Source organism: Neoarius graeffei, chromosome 18, assembly GCF_027579695.1.
Source record: "Neoarius graeffei isolate fNeoGra1 chromosome 18, fNeoGra1.pri, whole genome shotgun sequence".
In the NCBI taxonomy this organism is placed as follows: Eukaryota; Metazoa; Chordata; class Actinopteri; order Siluriformes; family Ariidae; genus Neoarius; species Neoarius graeffei.
Genome location: NC_083586.1, coordinates 46,681,436 through 46,702,995, shown reverse-complemented (window position 1 = coordinate 46,702,995; position 21,560 = coordinate 46,681,436). Strand labels below are relative to the sequence as shown.

The 21,560-nt window shown below is 48.5% G+C and overlaps 1 protein-coding gene across 1 annotated transcript in view; it reads right to left on the bottom strand.

The window, feature by feature from the left end:
- The window catches only part of tm9sf2 (transmembrane 9 superfamily member 2), a 64,979-nt gene extending 48,562 nt beyond the window's left edge, over positions 1-16,417 (bottom strand). Inside the window, exons 1-2 of the mRNA XM_060898941.1 lie at positions 16,100-16,417; positions 2,000-2,067 (exon numbers count right to left, since the gene is read on the bottom strand). Coding sequence (XP_060754924.1) covers positions 2,000-2,067; positions 16,100-16,240 — 209 coding nt within the window. The 5' untranslated portion in view covers positions 16,241-16,417. The remainder of the gene's footprint in view (positions 1-1,999; positions 2,068-16,099) is intronic.
- Between the last annotated feature and the right edge of the window lie 5,143 nt (positions 16,418-21,560).

Genomic DNA, 21,560 nt, shown 5'->3' with positions numbered 1-21,560 from the left:
AAGAGCGCAGTGTTCATGTTAGAACAATCCTTCCTCAGTCCTGCAGCTAGACCTCATTAACCTCCCCACACACCCACCCACCCTCAAGCAATAAATTTCCCTTCTCTCTCCACCTCACCACCAGGGCTGTGAAATAGAAATGACGAAATCCGAGGAAACGATTTTAGCAGGGGGCCTGGGGCCCGCAGTGCCCCAGAAGCTGAACAGATTTTGTGGATATTGATAGATTTGAAGCATCTCCGGAAAGCAAATATTTTCTCAACCATGCCATTTAAAGGTGGGGTACGAGATTTTGGAATAACGGTTCCTGCAAGCCATAATTTGAAAAGAAACACGCCCGCCCTCGCCATGCTCCCCCCCGCGTCTCCACCCCTCCTCCCCCTTATAAAGCCTGAGAAAATGGGTGTCTATTGCGTTACACACCAGTGGAGCAGAGTGTAGAGAGCTTGGGAAAATGGCTCAAACTTTCTCATTTAAACTGTGTTTTCAGCCCCAATTTTCACTCCACACACAATTTTCTCAAAAGTAGTAGCCACACTTGTCCTGATTCACCCAATGCGTCTACATACACGACAGGACTTGCAGTTTTTGAATGAGAAGCCTGAAAGTGAGGAAAGGACAGGCGCTCAGCCCATAGACTGCCATTATAAACTTAGCAGAAAAGTCACTCGTCTTTAACTCACTCTAGTGACCTCATTTTTTACACTACAGACAAAAAATTACATCAATTTGTTCAGGAGAGCCTTGTGGCGCTCACTGTTAAAGAATTTTGTGAATATCTCCTTCCGTTTTCCACCAAAGCAGTTCCAGGGCTGGTTCGGGGCCAGTGCTTAGTTTGGAACCGGGTTTTCTGTTTCCACTGACAAAGAACTGGCTCTGGGGCCAGAAAAACCGGTTCCAGGCTAGCACCAACTCTCTGCTGGGCCAGAGGAAAGAACCGCTTACGTCAGCGGGGGGGCGGAGTTGTTAAGACCAACAACAATAACAAGACCACGAAAGATCGCCATTTTTAAGCGACGAGAAGCAGCAGCTATACAAACGCAAAGTCATCCATTATTATTATTATTATTATTGCTGTTGTTGCTGCTGCTTCTTCCGTGTTGTTGTTGCTTCGATATTCGCACCAAGGTTTATGCAAACGTAGCGACGTAACTGACGTATACAGCGACGTAACTGACGTGGCTCCCCTTAGCACCGCGAGCTATGGAAAAGCAAACTGGTTCTCAGCTGGCTCGCAAGTTGAACGAGTTGTGAACCAGCACTGGCCCCGAACCAGCCCTGGAACTGATTTGGTGGAAAAGGGGTATAGGTTTCTCTTTCAAGCACATCTTTAGCTTTCCTTTTGGATGGTAGCTTTGCCGCAGTTAGGATAACTCCTTGTTCTTTTTGTTCCTTCTTTGCTTTTTCTGCCTTTTCACTGTTGTAAGCTTTATATGCTCCCTCTGAACGATGTCCCTCCGTGACACGGACATACCGCGAAATTCTCCTTTTCAAAACCACTGATATCGAAAGCGTGTTTAAAGAGAACAATGGTAAAACGAAAAGAACACAAGATTCGTGCCGTGGTTTGTAAGCATGGCGCAAATGCCATAAACCGGTCTGTCATTGTTGCAAAAGAAACCTACCCCCCCCCCCAATTTTTATTGCAAAATTAGATGATTTACTAAAATGAGATTTTTGGCGGCCAAATTCACGGAATTCCGCGGATTTTTCACAGCCCTGCACCACTCCTTAATGTTTGCTCTCTGGTGCTTTAAAAGCTTCACAGTTGAGGTGACGGATCAAATTGGACACCGGAAAAACCTGCCAAACTGCTCCAGCTAAACGAACGAGGAACTCCTGTCACTCGCACACACTGCTTGACTGTGACGGGGTTGAGGACTGCCACAATGATGTTCAAAAGATAAAACAGAATCCCTTTACAAGCATCTCATGCAAGTCATACCACATACTGAAGCAAAGTGTCACAATGAAGGGGTTATTTTTCAAATCTACTCACACTCTGTATTCATACGGCAAAACTGACTCCACCGAATCCAGTCGATTCACAAAGAGCTCGATTTTGTCCTGCAAAATGGGGGGAAAAAAAAAACGTCAGCTTATACACAGTAAAATCCACAGAGGCACCGACAGCAAGACAAAGATCACAAACTATCATTAATAGTACTGATAAGATGGAATAAGAGGAACTAAATGTTTCAGCAGTCATAGCAAAGAGCTCTGTGAGGAGGGTTTTTTTTTTTTGAAAGAGTAAAGCCATAGCGTTAGGTTTTCCAAGACAGGAAATGCTCCGAGACCGAGGACATCGGACTTTGTTCCTTGGTAACATGACCGACTGCATTTGGAGGAGACAAAATAGAGGCTGGTGAAGGAAAGAGCTACAGCTGCTATAACCTGTGATAACAGGAACTTGTTAAACGTAACTAGACTGATAAAAGCATGACAGACTTTAATATAAAAAGTGGTCACTGTTGGCAAATTATTGGTATAATAAAATAAAATAAAACACTCCGAGAAGCACAGTTATTGGAAAACAATCGACTTCAGAGTGGCAAGAGTAACTCCGCTCTGTGCTGACCCACATCATTTCATTAATTTGTTTTAAATATAAACCCTGAGCACTTAGTTTACATTTTGTCATTGTCTCTACTGTATTTTACCCTGTCCACACTAGCGACTATGGACCCTTTTCACGTGACGTCACGACAAACGCGGCCGCCATTTTGGACGTGTACTACCAGTAGTTTACCACAGCCAGCATTGAGGAACGGCAGCAAAGAAAGTGTTTATTTTCAGCAAGACTTCCATCATGCCACTATATTGTTGTGCACCTGGATGTAGTAACCATCAACAAACAAGGCAAGGGTTATCATTTTATCGGATCCCGGTAGTTGCTGACTGACGGAGAAGATGGATAGCGGCATACCAACGCTTGTGTAGTGACCACTTTGTTGGAGGTAAGACGAATAAAATTAGCCAGAAAAGGCATTACATTGCTGTTAACATTCTGTGGCGGCGAGTGTGTAACCAAATAGGCTAAAATAACCCATTGTAACCTCTTTGTTCTTCTGTAGTAGCTATTAGCTAACGACATTAGCTAGCGTTGTGTTCCTTTGCTGTTGGTAGACTGTAGGACAGATCAGAGGCAGTGTCCTACAAACAGCGCTTAATTTGAGGGGGAGCAAGCCGGAGCGCGCTCCGGAACCTCGGGCGTTGGCTCCGGCAGCTATTTACACTGGATCCGGTGATCCGACACCTCTTTTGACTATGTAACAAAAAACAAACAAACAAATAATTAAATAAAAAAATGCAAGTTTATTTAATGTTAATGTCTGATTTTGATATCTGTCTTGGTGATTTCTCTCATGAAACGACATCCACAAAATATCTGCAGATGAACTTAATTTGCAGTGTTATTACAAAACATGCCCAGAAGCGCAGCGCCGCGCCCCCCTCTTTTTTTTCCGCACCAGAGCCGCTCATTCTCTGCGCTCCGGGACCTCCCACTTTACAAATTAAGCACTGCCTACAAATAAGTGTTCAAAATAAGAGGAACATGTATTTGTCTCTTAAATCCAGGCCGTTCCCTGTAATCTGTAACAACGGTTGGAGAAAGTAATGGCAAATAGCGAGTGCACAAACCGTAGAAGGCAAACTGTACACAGCGCCAGGGCAGTGTGATGGTATGTCTACTTTTAGATTGTGTTAGCTTATCAATGAACACACTCGTCACTCGATGAGTTTCACGTCTTTACGACGGATACTTAAATGTGTGTTAGGTATTATTGTTGCAGTCTAAGCAGTCATTGTAGCAGCTAGATGAGCGAGAACCGAAAGGGTCTGTGCCATAAACCGTTATTTCTGTACGGCGTTGCTAATGTGTCGTTACTGTTATTTCTCCCTCTGCTCGCCCTGTAAATGCTCTACGTCGCTGGATAGCGAAGGTATTTTCTGCATCTCGCTCCTTTTTCTTGTATGTTCTCCGTTTGTTGCCTTCCTCGCATTCAAACCAATTTGAGCCGAAGTCCGCTACATGTCCAAAATGGTGGTTGCGTTTACGAAGGTCACGTGACTGAAAAGGGTCTATACCGGTACTGTAGCGGTATAACTGTATTGGTACGAAACCCACAAATGTATGGGTTTCGTACCGGTACAGTATCGGTACTGTAGTGCTTCGCTGTAGTGTGGACAGATGAAGCTGTTCTGTATCGATACAAATATAACGCGCATACGCAAACGAAACGACCGTGGAGCTACATGGAGCAAAGAAGGGGAGATTCATTTTCTTTGTTTCTTTCTCAACTGCGTCGCGCGTTTTATACGATTCGACTGAATAAATGACCACCAGAAATACAGACTGTACATTGACGACAAAAAGCGCGCACACGTTGTTTCATCCGCCATATTCTCGGAAGAAAGTTACTCGGTAACCACGGAAACATTTCGCGCACACGCATTTCAACTTCCGTGAAAGAAAACCACAAACGTTTCTCGCTAGTGTGGACAGATGCACTAAACTGTACCGGTATACTTTGTATCGATACAGTTATACCACTTTCGTACCGGTATAAGTGTGAACACAGCATTAGTGTCTGTCCCATAATTTCGTCTCAAAAGCCAGCTTAAGGTGCTTTAACTCTTTACCCCTTAATGACGACCCCGTGTATATCCCAAAATGACGACATACGACACTGGCGCGTACGCACCATAATGACGACTCTGAATTCGCCTCTACATGCGTATTTTACCCTTTACAGGCATCCCAGGTGAATATTTATGATAAAACGTATGAATTCCGAAAAGATAATCGAACAGCGTTACATAAAGCATCTTTGTAAGGTTGCAGTAATCATTTACTGTACGCCATTTGACATTAATTCATGTAAAGTGTGAAGACCGGTTTTCACACAGGTATTACTCACCTTTCAGACACTACCTGCGAGTTGGTGAATGTTGAAACATAACTTGAGTGATTTTTGTATTCTGTGTCACGCCCTCTTTTCAAAAATGTATGATGTGTCATGACTGTTTCAACATAATGAAGGGGAAAACTGATATGAACAAAAGCTTGTCTTTAGACTTTTTTTCTTGTAAATACGTTCTCAGGGTGAACAGTATATACACATACAAGTGTGGCTGTAGCAACTGCTTTAAGGGGTCAAGAGTTAAAGCATGTACGCAGAACCATGGCCTCACTTTTTGTTCATAAATGCCTTGAGACTTCAAGAATGGCACAGGAATAGTTTTAAAGCTCATAGGCAAAGGTGTTCAAGTTACACACATTCGAAACTTTATACGTTAAAAAAAACCCTCTGCAATTTTCTTCTGGTCCCAAGAACTACTATTGTTAATAAGTAATAAATTAAAATAAGTTAGCACAGATCGCGGCAAATTTCTGCTCGGCGATTTTCGTGACCACTCAGTGCGTGACGTCATTCAAGGCAAACAAATTGCTCGAGTTGAGTCCACTTCAGTTTATTTGCATTGCCGTTCGGCTTGAGCGCAGACGTGCGTTCGGGAATTTCCAAAGAAAAACCATGCCTTATTGTTGTGCGATGAACTTTAACAACGGGACCGGTTCAGGAAGAAGTTTTACACAACCTCTCACGACCCAAGTCCGTACACGTGTGCTCGGTTCGCAAGTAAACACAGAACCGTTCCCAGTTTGTCTGGCTTAAATGACGTCACGACGATGGTCCCCTGGCGGTGAAAGTGTGCGTAAAGCCTAGGTCACAGGGGGCGTCGTGGCTCAGGTGGATAAGGCGCCATACCATAAATCCGGGGACCCGGGTTTGATTCCAGCCCGAGGTCATTTCCCGATCCCTCCCCGTCTCTCTCTCCCGCTCATTTCCTGTCTCTACACTGTCCTATCCAATAAAGGTGAAAAAAGCCCCAAAAAAGTCTTTTAAAAAAAAAAAAAAGCCTAGGTCACAACCGGCCGTACGTGCTCCTACGGCCAGTCTGCGTGCAAAAAACGCAAGAAACGCACGGAGGGCGCGCGTGACGTGCTGATTTTCGAGCCGTAGACCGGCCGCAGAGGTTCTTCGTCATGTCAAACAAACTCTATGGGTGCTTACGTTTTTTCAGGTTGCAAGACAAACTTACAGCCAACGTGCGTCTTTCTCCACGAACAAAAAAAAAAACAAAACGCAGCGATATGGGAAACGCCAAAAATCGCACGGCCAAAAAAAAAAAAATTGTATGTCCGGTTGTGACCTAGGCTTAAGTGAGATGTAAACAAACCTTCGGAACTTGCGCAAACCAATACAGGTAGTCGTCGACTTAGGACTGCATTTGGTTACGACTGACCGGTCATAAGTCGGCCCATGTTAAATGATGTAATCCTCTTAAAGTCTTATTTTATCAGCATTTTCTTATTTCATTACCTTGGCTCATTATTTGGTTTAAGTCAAACACTGCATCCTACACTGCGTACAGTACAATTCGTTTAATATGCGCAAAACAAAAAATACGAAATACAGGTGTGAAAAATAGAAACCATTTTAGTTTGAAACATACCAAAATACAAATGTAAAACATAGCAAAATACAAAACTTAGTGACCGCTGGCATCACTGGTGCTTGGCTGTGGGTCGTCTACGTCATCATCAGCTGTTGCAGCGCTCGGGCTGGCGGGAGCATTTGCTCGTTTCATAAACCAGGAGCTGGGGCGGAAACTGTATGACGGAGTGCGCGAGGGAGACTGCGCATGTGCCTGGAGCTGGGGCGGAAACTGTATGACGGAGCGCGAGGGAGACTGCGCATGTGCCTGGAGCTGGGGCGGAAACTGTATGACGGAGCGCGAGGGAGACTGCGCATGTGCCTGGACCTGGGGCGGAAACTGTATGACGGAGCGCGAGGGAGACTGCGCATGTGCCTGGAGCTGGGGCGGAAACTGTATGACGGAGCGCGAGGGAGACTGCGCATGTGCCTGGAGCTGGGGCGGAAACTGTTGTACGCGGCGAGAGGCGCTGCTGGGAGCTGGGGCGGAAACTGTATGACGGAGTGCGCGAGGGAGACTGCGCATGTGCCTGGACCTGGGGCGGAAACTGTATGACGGAGCGCGAGGGAGACTGCGCATGTGCCTGGACCTGGGGCGGAAACTGTATGACGGAGCGCGAGGGAGACTGCGCATGTGCCTGGAGCTGGGGCGGAAACTGTTGTACGCGGCGAGAGGCGCTGCTGGGAGCTGGGGCGGAAACTGTATGACGGAGTGCGCGAGGGAGACTGCGCATGTGCCTGGAGCTGGGGCGGAAACTGTATGACGGAGTGCACGAGGGAGACTGCGCATGTGCCTGGAGCTGGGGCGGAAACTGTATGACGGAGTGCACGAGGGAGACTGCGCATGTGCCTGGAGCTGGGGCGGAAACTGTATGACGGAGTGCGCGAGGGAGACTGCGCATGTGCCTGGAGCTGGGGCGGAAACTGTATGACGGAGCGCGAGGGAGACTGCGCATGTGCCTGGACCTGGGGCGGAAACTGTATGACGGAGCGCGAGGGAGACTGCGCATGTGCCTGGACCTGGGGCGGAAACTGTTGTACGCGGCGAGAGGCGCTGCTGGGAGCTGGGGCGGAAACTGTATGACGGAGTGCGCGAGGGAGACTGCGCATGTGCCTGGAGCTGGGGCGGAAACTGTATGACGGAGTGCGCGAGGGAGACTGCGCATGTGCCTGGACCTGGGGCGGAAACTGTATGACGGAGTGCACGAGGGAGACTGCGCATGTGCCTGGAGCTGGGGCGGAAACTGTATGACGGAGCGCGAGGGAGACTGCGCATGTGCCTGGAGCTGGGGCGGAAACTGTTGTACGCGGCGAGAGGCGCTGCTGGGAGCTGGGGCGGAAACTGTATGACGGAGTGCGCGAGGGAGACTGCGCATGTGCCTGGAGCTGGGGCGGAAACTGTATGACGGAGTGCACGAGGGAGACTGCGCATGTGCCTGGAGCTGGGGCGGAAACTGTATGACGGAGTGCGCGAGGGAGACTGCGCATGTGCCTGGAGCTGGGGCGGAAACTGTATGACGGAGTGCACGAGGGAGACTGCGCATGTTCCTGGAGCTGGGGCGGAAACTGTATGACGGAGTGCGCGAGGGAGACTGCGCATGTGCCTGGAGCTGGGGCGGAAACTGTATGACGGAGTGCGCGAGGGAGACTGCGCATGTGCCTGGAGCTGGGGCGGAAACTGTATGACGGAGTGCACGAGGGAGACTGCGCATGTGCCTGGACCTGGGGCGGAAACTGTATGACGGAGTGCGCGAGGGAGACTGCGCATGTGCCTGGAGCTGGGGCGGAAACTGTATGACGGAGTGCGCGAGGGAGACTGCGCATGTGCCTGGAGCTGGGGCGGAAACTGTATGACGGAGTGCACGAGGGAGACTGCGCATGTGCCTGGACCTGGGGCGGAAACTGTATGACGGAGTGCGCGAGGGAGACTGCGCATGTGCCTGGAGCTGGGGCGGAAACTGTATGACGGAGTGCGCGAGGGAGACTGCGCATGTGCCTGGAGCTGGGGCGGAAACTGTATGACGGAGTGCGCGAGGGAGACTGCGCATGTGCCTGGAGCTGGGGCGGAAACTGTATGACGGAGTGCACGAGGGAGACTGCGCATGTTCCTGGAGCTGGGGCGGAAACTGTATGACGGAGCGCGAGGGAGACTGCGCATGTGCCTGGAGCTGGGGCGGAAACTGTTGTACGCGGCGAGAGGCGCTGCTGGGAGCTGGGGCGGAAACTGTATGACGGAGTGCGCGAGGGAGACTGCGCATGTGCCTGGAGCTGGGGCGGAAACTGTATGACGGAGTGCACGAGGGAGACTGCGCATGTGCCTGGAGCTGGGGCGGAAACTGTATGACGGAGTGCGCGAGGGAGACTGCGCATGTGCCAGGAGCTGGGGCGGAAACTGTATGACGGAGTGCGCGAGGGAGACTGCGCATGTGCCTGGAGCTGGGGCGGAAACTGTATGACGGAGTGCACGAGGGAGACTGCGCATGTGCCTGGAGCTGGGGCGGAAACTGTATGACGGAGTGCACGAGGGAGACTGCGCATGTTCCTGGAGCTGGGGCGGAAACTGTATGACGGAGTGCGCGAGGGAGACTGCGCATGTGCCAGGAGCTGGGGCGGAAACTGTATGACGGAGTGCACGAGGGAGACTGCGCATGTGCCTGGAGCTGGGGCGGAAACTGTATGACGGAGTGCACGAGGGAGACTGCGCATGTGCCTGGACCTGGGGCGGAAACTGTATGACAGAGCGCGAGGGAGACTGCGCATGTGCCAGGAGCTGGGGCGGAAACTGTATGATGGAGTGCGCGAGGGAGACTGCGCATGTGCCTGGAGCTGGGGCGGAAACTGTATGACGGAGTGCACGAGGGAGACTGCGCATGTGCCTGGAGCTGGGGCGGAAACTGTATGACGGAGTGCGCGAGGGAGACTGCGCATGTGCCTGGAGCTGGGGCGGAAACTGTATGACGGAGTGCGCGAGGGAGACTGCGCATGTGCCTGGAGCTGGGGCGGAAACTGTATGACGGAGCGCGAGGGAGACTGCGCATGTGCCTGGAGCTGGGGCGGAAACTGTATGACGGAGCGCGAGGGAGACTGCGCATGTGCCTGGAGCTGGGGCGGAAACTGTTGTACACGGCGAGAGGCGCTGCTGGGAGCTGGGGCGGAAACTGTTGTACGCTCAGCTAGCTCAGCTGGGAAACACTTGCCAGTCATAACCAGACGGTTGTAAAGTCGATCGGTCGTAAGTCGCATAAGTCGTAAGTCGACGACTACCTGTATATTTTAACCGTTTTATTCAATTTTAGGGTGCAAATTAGACCCCAGGAAGATTTAATTCGCTTTTTGGGTCGTTCTTCTAGAAAATAAAGTTGATATTCTACGCTCCACCTCCGACCCTTGCCCATGACCTTTAAGCGTTAACAATAAATCTAATATAGTAATTGAAAGTGATTTATATAGGTAGTGGTCTGACTGAATGACCTTGACATCTGTGACATCACAGCAAGAAGTCTATCGGTCTCGTCGCCATTCCCGCTATACTAAAACACAGAGCTGACTGCAACTCCGATCCTCCATTTTGAGCTAATTTATCGCCATGCCATGTAGATGTGTTGCTGGCCGGTGCAGCAACACGACAGAAGGTGGATTTACGTTGCATTCATGGGCCAAGAATGTTCAAACCGCAAAGATTTGGACGCATTTTGCGAGAAGTTCACAGGCACATTGGGCGGCTACGAAGTGGTTTCTTCTTTGCTCTGCACATTTTACTGAAGACTCGTACGAGACCTCTGATCTGTTGAGGAGCGTTGGCTAAGCCCGTATTGAAAGAGGGTGCAGTACCAACAATTAAAGGAAAGGAAAAGAAAACTATAAGAAAAGGAAAGTAAATTCAGTTGCACCAGTTCTCCCGGAGTGTGAGCCGAAGGTTGTTGCTAAAACCGGTGACATCCCGTCCCGGGTTTTAGTAATTGCCTGAGCTGAGCAGTAATGGCGGAGTACTCAGTATGGAGAAAATGGAGAATGAGTGGACCAGCCGTCTGATTTTTAAACTGGATATGCTCGCCTCAGTAGCAATCTTACCCTTGTGTGGAAGAAGCGAACGAATGGAGAACTGAACGAACAACTGAAAGTCAGATTGTTTCAAAGCAATCGGCCACAAGATCGGCCTTCAAGAAGCGAGAAGGCAGATGGGTAAGCGCCGACTCTCATTTGGATACAAAGCAACACTCGTTGTTTACCTGAATTTAGATGAATACATGTAACTTGTATTGTGTATTTAAGTTATCGGTAAAAGATAGGGCTGTAACGATATGCGTATCGAAATTGCGATACGCAGAGCCACGATCCGTATTGCGATACAAGAAGGCAGAATCACGGTACACCCTTTCAAACTTCTCCTCAGCCCAAAAACAGAGGCGCTTCCAAACTTCAATTTATGAATACTTTACTTTTTATTTAAATTACATTTTAAACTTACTTAAATTACTTTTATTTTTTTATATCTATTAGTAAGTCGTTTTTTCGCCGACCTGCGACAATCTTCTGTGAGTCACGCAACGTCCACACTCGCCACTGGCAGAGCATTCATTTCTTTTAAGCGGTCGCCATTCTGGTTGCGACGCGGGGAGCGAATCTGTAAACAAGTAGCTCATTGGCTGGCTAGGTGTGCCACAAGCCAATCACAATCACTTGACCGGAAAGGCATGCAGTGTTGCCAGATTGGGCGGGTTTAGGTGCTTTTTGGCTGGTTTTGAACATATTTTGGGGTGGAAAACGTTAGCAATATCTGGCAACACTGAAAGCATGTCTGCTTGGGCGGAAGCCTTCTGCAGCAGTTACGCTTTGACACGCGAGCAATGTTTCACCATAAAAATTCCGTAATTTCCATCTGTTTTCCGCGATCACAGAAAATCATTGGCCCTATGAGAGTGAGACAGTGAGAGAGCCACCCCCCCCAAAAAAAATCTTAACGGATTTACACGATTTGGAAAAATGACTTTTTCAGAACCGGAAAAAACAAAGCTTCCGGCTCAACAGTATTATTTTGAGAAATAAAACAATCTTTGGATATACATTTGTTCATTTTTGCATACATATTACTTATTCTCGGCAGTGGTCTGAATTATTTGTTATTAAATAGTTAAAGTAAGTAAGTAAATGTTAATAAGTCAAATTTACTACTTTAAAAAAAACATTAAAAAAAATTGTGGGCGTATCGAATCGTGGGTCAAAAATCGCGATACGAATCGAATCGTGAGTTGGGTGTATTGTTACAGCTCTAGTAAAAGATTATTTAATTTGCTTCAGAATGTGATCGTCTCAGTTCATCTGATTATTTAATGAGCCTTTTACGTTTTATCAGTGAAAATGCATGCATATACATGTATGTCGCATAAGTTATAACACCCTATCCTGTTTTAATGAGAGTCAACCCACAATCAATGACGTCAAATCAGTCTTAGTCGAGCACGTCGGTAACCGTATTTCTTACTTTCACCATAAATTTTTCTATATGACTTTGGTCTATAGCTGTAAAAGGCCTCGGCCTTAAAACCGGTTACTGCAGTGACGTCAAGCACTCAGGGCTGGCTGGCTCAGCTCGAATGCCAACTTTGCGGTTGATTTTAACTCTCAAAAATATATACATTTTTATTCCCATTTATGCAGCATACAAGAGTCAAGGATGGAGATACTATCCACTCAGAAATTTATTTAAAAATAAAGGCTCTGCGTATCTGCTTTAAGGTTAATGAGGACACATTGATCAGAAACTGGCCTCAGACACTGGACAAGTATCAGATCGGATTCCACACTGTCATTAAAAAAAAAAAAAAAAAGTGCTTGAGGTGATGATTATGGTAAAGATCTTACACGCAAACACAGACCATCTTAAAGAATAGTTAATCATTATGTGAGTGACGTGATTCAAAGCCTGGATGTTGATATACGCTCCCTACAGCCATAAGTTTGATGACAGCTGAGCATCACACCCATGTGTGTTTGTTAAACATCTCATTCCAGATTGAGTTCCGCGATGCTGTTATAATAAGCTCCACTCTTCTAGGAAAGCTTTGTCCTTGTTCCTGCAAGTGATTTTACTAAACAGCTCTACCAAGGAAACCATCAGTGTCGCACTACTACTGTCTGTATCTCATCACAGGATCAAGGCTGCGTCCTGAATCACTCCATGACTCCTTACACATCTACAGTAATGTCGAGTGTAACAGGGAGTCGTGTGGAACACAGCTCGCTCCACAGACAAATCAGTCGGTTACACCAACAGCCCCAAAGGTTTCTCTATTGAAGCCTAATGCTGTAGCTAATATTCATTAGTACATATTAATTTATTAACATTTTGGACTCGTATAGGGATGTTAAACAGCCAGTGGGATGAGGTGGTTGATAATATGGATAGGTCACAGATTACAGAAACATAAAAAAAAGGATACAAAATACGGCATGGTTACAGATTTTAAAACGGATGCTAGCAATTTACAGATTGGTCACGGATGTTTCAGTATATTACAGAGTGGTTACAGATTTCATACGCATGATGATGCATCACGGACGGTTTATTTTATGAACGTTGCTACAAGCTGACAGAACAACGACACATCACAAAGACTGTCTCCATGGCAACGCTATCTCCCGATGGCAGCTACATGATGGAGGTAGAAATGCCAGATAAAGTTGAGCCAATACTAACTAATCGGCAGTCGAGTTTTTCGATAAGAGATGTGGAACATCTCAGCGTTCCCCTCCACACCAGGAAGCCAACCCAACTGAAAGGACCCCACCCCTCTCCCAACGGGGCCCGCCACCCACTGAAAGGACCCCACCCCTCTCCCAACGGGGCCCGCCACCCGCTGAAAGGACCCCAACCCTCTCCCAACTAGGGATGGCGAAAACTAAAAAAAAATCTTGACCGACCACTGAGCCTCATTAGCCGGTTAAAGTCGGTTAACCTAGGAGTTTAAAATTCTAGAATTGACAGGGATGCAAACGGCACGCCTTTTGGCGGATGCTGCCCTCTCCACGGCTGAATCACGCAGATCCGACCTTCCTTTCCCAAGGGGGGCGCTGGAGTGTCCGACCACAACTTCATCAAAGCAAATTCTGCATATAAGCAAATGCCGCCACAGTCCACGAAACACAGGAAGTACAAGCACGAGAAGAAAACAGCAAATCAGAAAGCCGCGCACGCCTGCGCAAATGTGCGCAGCTTTCTGATCTACTGATTGCGCAACTTCTGCGCAAACGCGCGCAGCCCCCCGATCCACTGCCCTCCTCCCACGCCCCATGGACTGCAACGGCACCCGCCTATTTAGTAATTTTAATACAGAATCCACCTTGAAATTACAATCAGACACTCCAACGCCCCCCCCCCAAAAACCGGATCTGCGCGATTCAGCTGTGAAAAAGTCGGCATCTGCGCCTTTAGTTTGTGTGGAGAGATATGATCTGCAATACCATGCATTGTTGGCTACAGACCGAAACATACTTTCAGAATGCACTGGCCAAGGCAGGGCTAAACTCCATGTGCCTTCTACTAACAATTAAAAAAAAACAGAATAGTAATTTGTAAGCTAAAAAGCCTGTGTCTACACTTTTCTCTCGCCGAGTGGCAGCTGTGTTCAACTGGGGCGGGACATGACTGAATGGGTGTTTCTGATTTGTCAGCTGTCGTCCTTACACCGCATGGCATGCCCCAAGCGTTTACAACACAGAATTCCAGGTTCTCCGCTCCAAAATCGGCAGCTTCAAAACGATTGATTTTTTTTTAACCGACAACCAAAAAAAAAAATTAACCGGTTGACGTTGATTCGGTCAACCACCGGTCAAACGGTCATCGGTTACTCAACGGCCACCCGCTGAACGGACCCCACCCCTCTCCCAACGGGGCCCGCCACCCGCTGAACGGACCCCACCCCTCTCCCAACGGGGCCCGCCACCCGCTGAACGGACCCCACCCCTCTCCCAACGGGGCCCGCCACCCGCTGAACGGACCCCACCCCTCTCCCAACGGGGCCCGCCACCCGCTGAACGGACCCCACCCCTCTCCCAACGGGGCCCGCCACCCGCTGAACGGACCCCACCCCTCTCCCAACGGGGCCCGCCACCCGCTGAACGGACCCCACCCCTCTCCCAACGGGGCCCGCCACCCGCTGAACGGACCCCACCCCTCTCCCAACGGGGCCCGCCACCCGCTGAACGGACCCCACCCCTCTCCCAACGGGGCCCGCCACCCGCTGAACGGACCCCACCCCTCTCCCAACGGGACCCGCCACCCGCTGAACGGACCCCACCCCTCTCCCAACGGGACCCGCCACCCGCTGAACGGACCCCACCCCTCTCCCAATGGACCCCACCCCTCTCCCAACGGGACCCGCCACCCGCTGAAAGGACCCCACCCCTCTCCCAACGGGACCCGCCACCCGCTGAAAGGACCCCACCCCTCTCCCAACGGGACCCGCCACCCGCTGAAAGATCCCCTCACAGGACCCTGCCCCCTGAAAAAAAAAAAAAAACACCCAGGAGTGCAATTATATTGTAAAAAATTTTCTAAAATAAATGTGAAGACAAACATGACTGTTTGTTCAGGTCCAAATGCTGTGCCACAGGAGCCGCAGAGAGGGGTCCTGCAGGGGCCCATCCTCATCCCCCTCCAAAACCAGCAACCTCAGGAGAAACACTGCATCTCATCATATCCAGAACTCTGAAATGCCAATTTTGCTAAAAGGAGTTGAAGTTGACATGTTTCACCAAAAAAATGATGTAGAAAACAAGTTCGGCAAGAAGATCGACACGAGGTTCGAGTCGCCAAACTTGAACATTGCAGTGTTGCATTGCACCGGGGACAGAGCTCTGTCTAACGCAGAGAGCAAACACAAACCTCCCCGACACCGAACCCTTCGGTTATTAGCGAGCGGAAATCACGGACAGGACACCGACCGACCAACCGTCAAACCCAGGAGAGAAAAAACAAAACAAAACAGAGGAAAAGCCGAAGAAAGAAAGAAAGAAAGCCTAATAATGTTGCATATGAAGACACAGGATCTGTTCATTTCATTGCAACTTTTCCGGATCTTATTGCAATTTTAGGACAGAACACAGAAAACATATGAAAGGAATTAAACCAAAGTCTCCATATTCAGCTTCTTAATACAAATTAACAACAAAAAACAACTAAAAATGTCTGGACTGCCTTAGTTCATCATTAAAATATATCTTCCCTGTATTTACAGTATGTTTACTTTATTCACTTACTAGGCTACTGATATATATTTCACAGAAAACGTCACATCCGTGAATAAAAGATCCGTACTTTGTAGTCTATTATATATAAAAGCATTTTATTTTCTGTGACTCGTCCGGATTTTGTAAACGGCGTTGGTATGAAACTAATAGCAGGAATTTAAAGAATTTATATCAGCGCCATGTTTACACTGCGAGCTTATTAGCTAGTAATAGCGCTAGTTAGCAAGCAAGCTAGTTAGCAAGCTAGTCACAGAAGGCTAAAGAGGTTTCAACGGATATGAAAGACGCATTTAATTTAATTTAGTCACAATATTTAAACCCAGACACTTAAGCAGGCCACAGCGGCTCACCTGGCATTCCCTCGCAGCGTCCTTCGGTTTCTCACAGAAGCTCACCGGAGCCAAACCCGGAAGATAGAAAGCCGAAGCGTCCTGGACGAGGAGCAGAACGGCGGACATCACCACCAGCCGGACTCGCAAAAACACCATCATGCCTCCGTCGAAGAGCTAACACTTCATTCAGCAGCGTATTACCTGCAAAAACTCAACTCAACCAAACCACAGCGCCGCTACCAGAAACAGCTCATTTGCTGTGATCGGCTCGTTAAAAGCAGAGTGCCCCTGCCTGCCTGCGTAACCCACTTTTCTAGTTCAGACACTTGCCTGCCTTACTTTTTTTCCTCCTACCTGTATTCCGACTATCCCCGCCCCATGACTCTGATTGGGTCGTACTCTTATCCAGACCAAGGATTGGAGAGCTCTGAGAATGATTAGCGAATAGGAAAATCAAGAAGCCAGTCAAACCCAGCGGAAGAGGCGGGGCTTTCCGGAAAACCGGTATGATAAAAATAACGCTTGGGGAAGACACGTCACCTGGTACACAACGGAATTCTGGGATAGCGGAGGACTGTACAGTGCGAGCCATCATTTCAAGGTGCTTGTTTATATATATGAGTGATTCCACGCTTATGGGGACATGAACTTATTTTTAAAAATTCACCTAAAACCATCCCCTCCTTGAACTGCCACCTTATTGTGGTGGAGGGGTTTGTGTGCTTGAATGATCCTAGGAGCTATGTTGTCGGGGGCATTATGCCCCTGTCAGGGTTTCCCAAGGCAGACAGGTCCTAGGTGACAGGCCAGACTAAGAGCAGTTCACCAAAACCCCTATGGAGAAAAATCCGAGGACCGTGACGTCGCCCGGGATGACGCAGCCGGGGCCCCACCCTGGAGCCAGGCCCGGGGTTGGGGCTCGTATGCGAGCGCTTGGTGGCCGGGCCTTTGCCCATGGGGCCCGGCCGGGCTCAGCCCGAAGAGCTGACGTGGGCCCGACCTCCTGTGGGTTCACCACCCACAGAGGTAGCAGTAGGGGACTGGTGCAATGTGGATTGGGTGGCAGTCGAAGGCAGGGGCCTCGACGACCTGATCCCCGGACACAGCGGCTGGCTGTTGGGACATGGAATGTCACTTCGCTGGGGGGGAAAGAGCCTGAGCTTGTGCGGGAGGTTGAGAGGTACCGGCTAGAGATAGTCGGGCTCACCTCCACGCACAGCTTGGGCTCTGGAACCCAGCTCCTCGAGAGGGGCTGGACTCTCCACTTCTCTGGAGTCGCCCGTGGTGAGCGGCGGCGGGCTGGTGTGGGCTTGCTTATAGCTCCCCAGCTCAGCCGCCATGTGTTGGAGTTTACCCCAGTGAACGAGAGGGTCGCCTCGCTGCGCCTTCGGATTGGGGAGAGGGCTCTTGCTGTTGTTTGTGCCTATGGCCCAAATAGCAGTATAGAGTATCCGGCCTTCTTGGAGTCCCTGGGAGAGGTACTGAGGAGTGCTCAGACTGGGGACTCCATTGTGTTACTGGGGGACTTCAATGCTCACGTGGGAGATGACAGTGACACCTGGAGGGGCGTGGTTGGGAGGAACGGCCTCCCCGATCTGAACCCGAGTGGTGTTTTGTTATTGGACTTCTGTGCTAGTCATGGTTTGTCCATAACGAACACCATGTTCGAGCATAGGGGTGTCCATAAGTGCACGTGGCACCAGGACACCTTAGGTCGGAGGTCAATGATAGACCTTGTAGTCGTTTCATCTGATCTCCGGCCCTATGTCTTGGACACTCGGGTGAAGAGAGGGGCTGAGCTGTCAACTGATCACCACCTGGTGGTGAGTTGGATCCGCTGGCGGAGGAGGAAGCTGGACAGACCTGGCAGGCCCAAACGTATGGTGAGGGTCTGCTGGGAACGTCTGGCCGAGCACTCTGTCGGGGAGGTCTTTAACTCCCACCTCCGGGAGAGCTTTTCCCAGCTTCCGAGGGAGGCGGGGGACATTGAGTCTGAGTGGACCATGTTCTCTACCTCCATTGTGGACGCAGCTGTTCAGAGCTGTGGCCGCAAGGTCTCCGGTGCCTGTCGTGGCGGCAATCCCCGAACCCGGTGGTGGACACCAGAAGTAAGGGATGCCGTCAAGCTGAAGAAGGAGTCCTATCGGGCCATGTTAACCTCCAGGACTCCCGAGGCAGCTGACGGGTATCGGCAGGCCAGGCGTGCTGCAGCTCGGGCAGTTGCGGAGGCAAAAACTCGGAACTGGGAGGAGTTCGGGGAGGCCATGGAGAAGGACTATCGGTCGGCCTCGAAGAAATTCTGGCAAACCGTCCGGCGCCTCAGGAGGGGGAAGCAGTACTCTGCCAACACTGTTTACAGTGCGGGTGGGGAGCTGTTGACCTCGACTGGGGACATTGTCGGGCGGTGGAAGGAATACTTTGAGGATCTCCTCAATCCCACCGTCATGTCTTCCACTGAGGAGACTGAGGCTGATGACTCAGAGGTGGACTCGTCCATTACCCAAGCTGAAGTCACTGAGGTGGTTTGCAAGCTCCTCGGTGGCAAGGCACCGGGGGTGGATGAGATCCGCCCTGAGTATCTCAAGTCTCTGGATGTTGTGGGGCTGTCTTGGTTGACACGCCTCTGCAACATCGCGTGGCGGTCAGGGACAGTGCCTCTGGAGTGGCAGACTGGGGTGGTGGTCCCTCTTTTTAAGAAAGGGGACCGGAGAGTGTGCCCCAATTATAGGGGAATCACACTTCTCAGCCTCCCAGGGAAGGTTTACTCCAGGGTACTGGAGAGGAGAATTCGACCAATAGTCGAACCTCGGATCCAGGAGGAACAATGCGGTTTTCGTCCTGGTCGCGGAACACTGGACCAGCTCTATACCCTTCATAGGGTGCTCGAGGGTTCATGGGAGTTTGCCCAACCAGTCCACATGTGCTTTGTGGATCTGGAGAAGGCATTCGACCGTGTCCCCCGTAGTATTCTGTGGGGGGTGCTTCGGGAGTATGGGGTTCGGGGCTCTTTGCTAAGGGCTGTCCGGTCCCTGTACGAACGGAGCAGGAGTCTGGTTCGCATTGCCGGCAGTAAGTCAGACCTGTTCCCAGTGCATGTTGGACTCCGGCAGGGCTGCCCTTTGTCACCGGTTCTGTTCATAATTTTTATGGACAGAATTTCTAGGCGCAGCCAGGGGCCAGAAGGAATCCTGTTTGGGAACCACAGGATTTCATCTCTGCTTTTTGCGGATGATGTTGTCCTGTTGGCTTCTTCAAACCAGGACCTTCAGCATGCACTGGGGCGGTTTGCAGTCGAGTGTGAAGCGGCTGGGATGAGAATCAGCACCTCCAAGTCCGAGGCCATGGTTCTCGACCGGAAAAGGGTGGCTTGCCCTCTCCAGGTTGGTGGAGAAGTTCTGCCTCAAGTGGAGGAGTTTAAGTATCTCGGGATCTTGTTCACGAGTGAGGGAAGGATGGAGCGTGAGATCGACAGGCGGATCGGTGCAGCCTCCGCAGTGATGCGGTCGCTTTACCGGTCCGTTGTGGTGAAGAAGGAGCTGAGCCAAAAGGCGAAGCTCTCAATTTACCGGTCGATCTACGTTCCGACTCTCACCTATGGTCATGAGCTTTGGGTAATGACCGAAAGGACAAGATCGCGGATACAAGCGGCCGAAATGAGTTTCCTTCGCAGGGTGGCTGGGCGCTCCCTTAGAGATAGGGTGAGAAGCACAGTCACTCGGGAGGAGCTCGGAGTAGAGCCGCTGCTGCTCCACATCGAGAGGAATCAGCTGAGGTGGCTCGGGCATCTTTTTCGGATGCCTCCTGGACGCCTCCCTGGGGAGGTGTTCCAGGCATGTCCCCCCGGGAGGAGGCCCCGGGGAAGACCCAGGACACGCTGGAGGGACTATGTCTCTCGGCTGGCCTGGGAACGCCTCGGTGTTCTTCCCGAGGAGCTGGCCGAGGTGTCTGGGGAAAGGGAAGTTTGGGCTTCCCTGCTTAGACTGCTGCCTCCGCGACCCGGTCCCGGATAAAGCGGAAGAAGACGAGACGAGACGAGACCTAAAACCATTTATTTTTTTACCATCAGGTCATGAAACATGTAATCTTTAATGAATGATATGTTAAAAGATAACTTTAATTTTCTGAGATGTAATAAAAACATATTTATATGCCAAAGTCAGAACGTAACAGAAGTGTTGTGGACATATAGATTCTCAATTTTAACAATGTAGAATTACTTTTTGAAACATAGGAAGGTGATGTTTTAGCAAATATAATTAATAAACATGTGTAGTAGAATAAACATACACATTCTTTCAATAAGATTAACATGGTATAGAGCTAGATTGTAATTAATTTGTAACAGAAGTAATGGAACAGACATCATTTTGGAACTCATAGGCTTGACTTTGGCATATAAATATGTTTTTATTACATCTCAGAAAATTAAAGTTATCTTTTAACATATCATTCATTAAAGATTACATGTTTTGTGACCTGATGGTAAAAAAAGAAATGGTTTTAGGTGAATAAGTTCATGTCCCCATTTCAGTACCCATAAGCGTGGAATCACTCATATAAAAAAATATATACATGTATAAATAAATATAACATATATATGAGTGATTCCACGCTTATGGGTACTGAAATGGGGACATGAACTTATTCACCTAAAACCATTTCTTTTTTTACCATCAGGTCACAAAACATGTAATCTTTAATGAATGATATGTTAAAAGATAACTTTAATTTTCTGAGATGTAATAAAAACATATTTATATGCCAAAGTCAAGCCTATGAGTTCCAAAATGATGTCTGTTCCATTACTTCTGTTACGATTGTCCATCTCGCGTCTGTTACAAATTAATTACAATCTAGCTCTATACCATGTTAATCTTATTGAAAGAATGTGTATGTTTATTCTACTACACATGTTTATTAATTATATTTGCTAAAACATCACCTTCCTATGTTTCAAAAAGTAATTCTACATTGTTAAAATTGAGAATCTATATGTCCACAACACTTCTGTTACGTTCTGACTTTGGCATATAAATATGTTTTTATTACATCTCCGAAAATTAAAGTTATCTTTTAACATATCATTCATTAAAGATTACATGTTTTGTGACCTGATGGTAAAAAAAGAAATGGTTTTAGGTGAATTTTTAAAAATAAGTTCATGTCCCCATTTCAGTACCCATAAGCGTGGAATCACTCATATATAAAAATATATATTACATATAATGTAAATATATTAAAAATATATAAAATATGTATATAAAAATATGTATATAATACATAATATAAATATATATATTTTTAAATTTTGTTTTTTTGTTTGTTCATAGTGTCAAATGAAAGTTTACTTAAAGACCATGGAATTATTATTTTTTATTTATTATTTGGAACTTCCTAAATAAATATTCTAAATAAATGTAAAAATTAATACCCATTTCAGGTCACTGATCTACTGGAGGAATCAAAGACGACTCAAAAA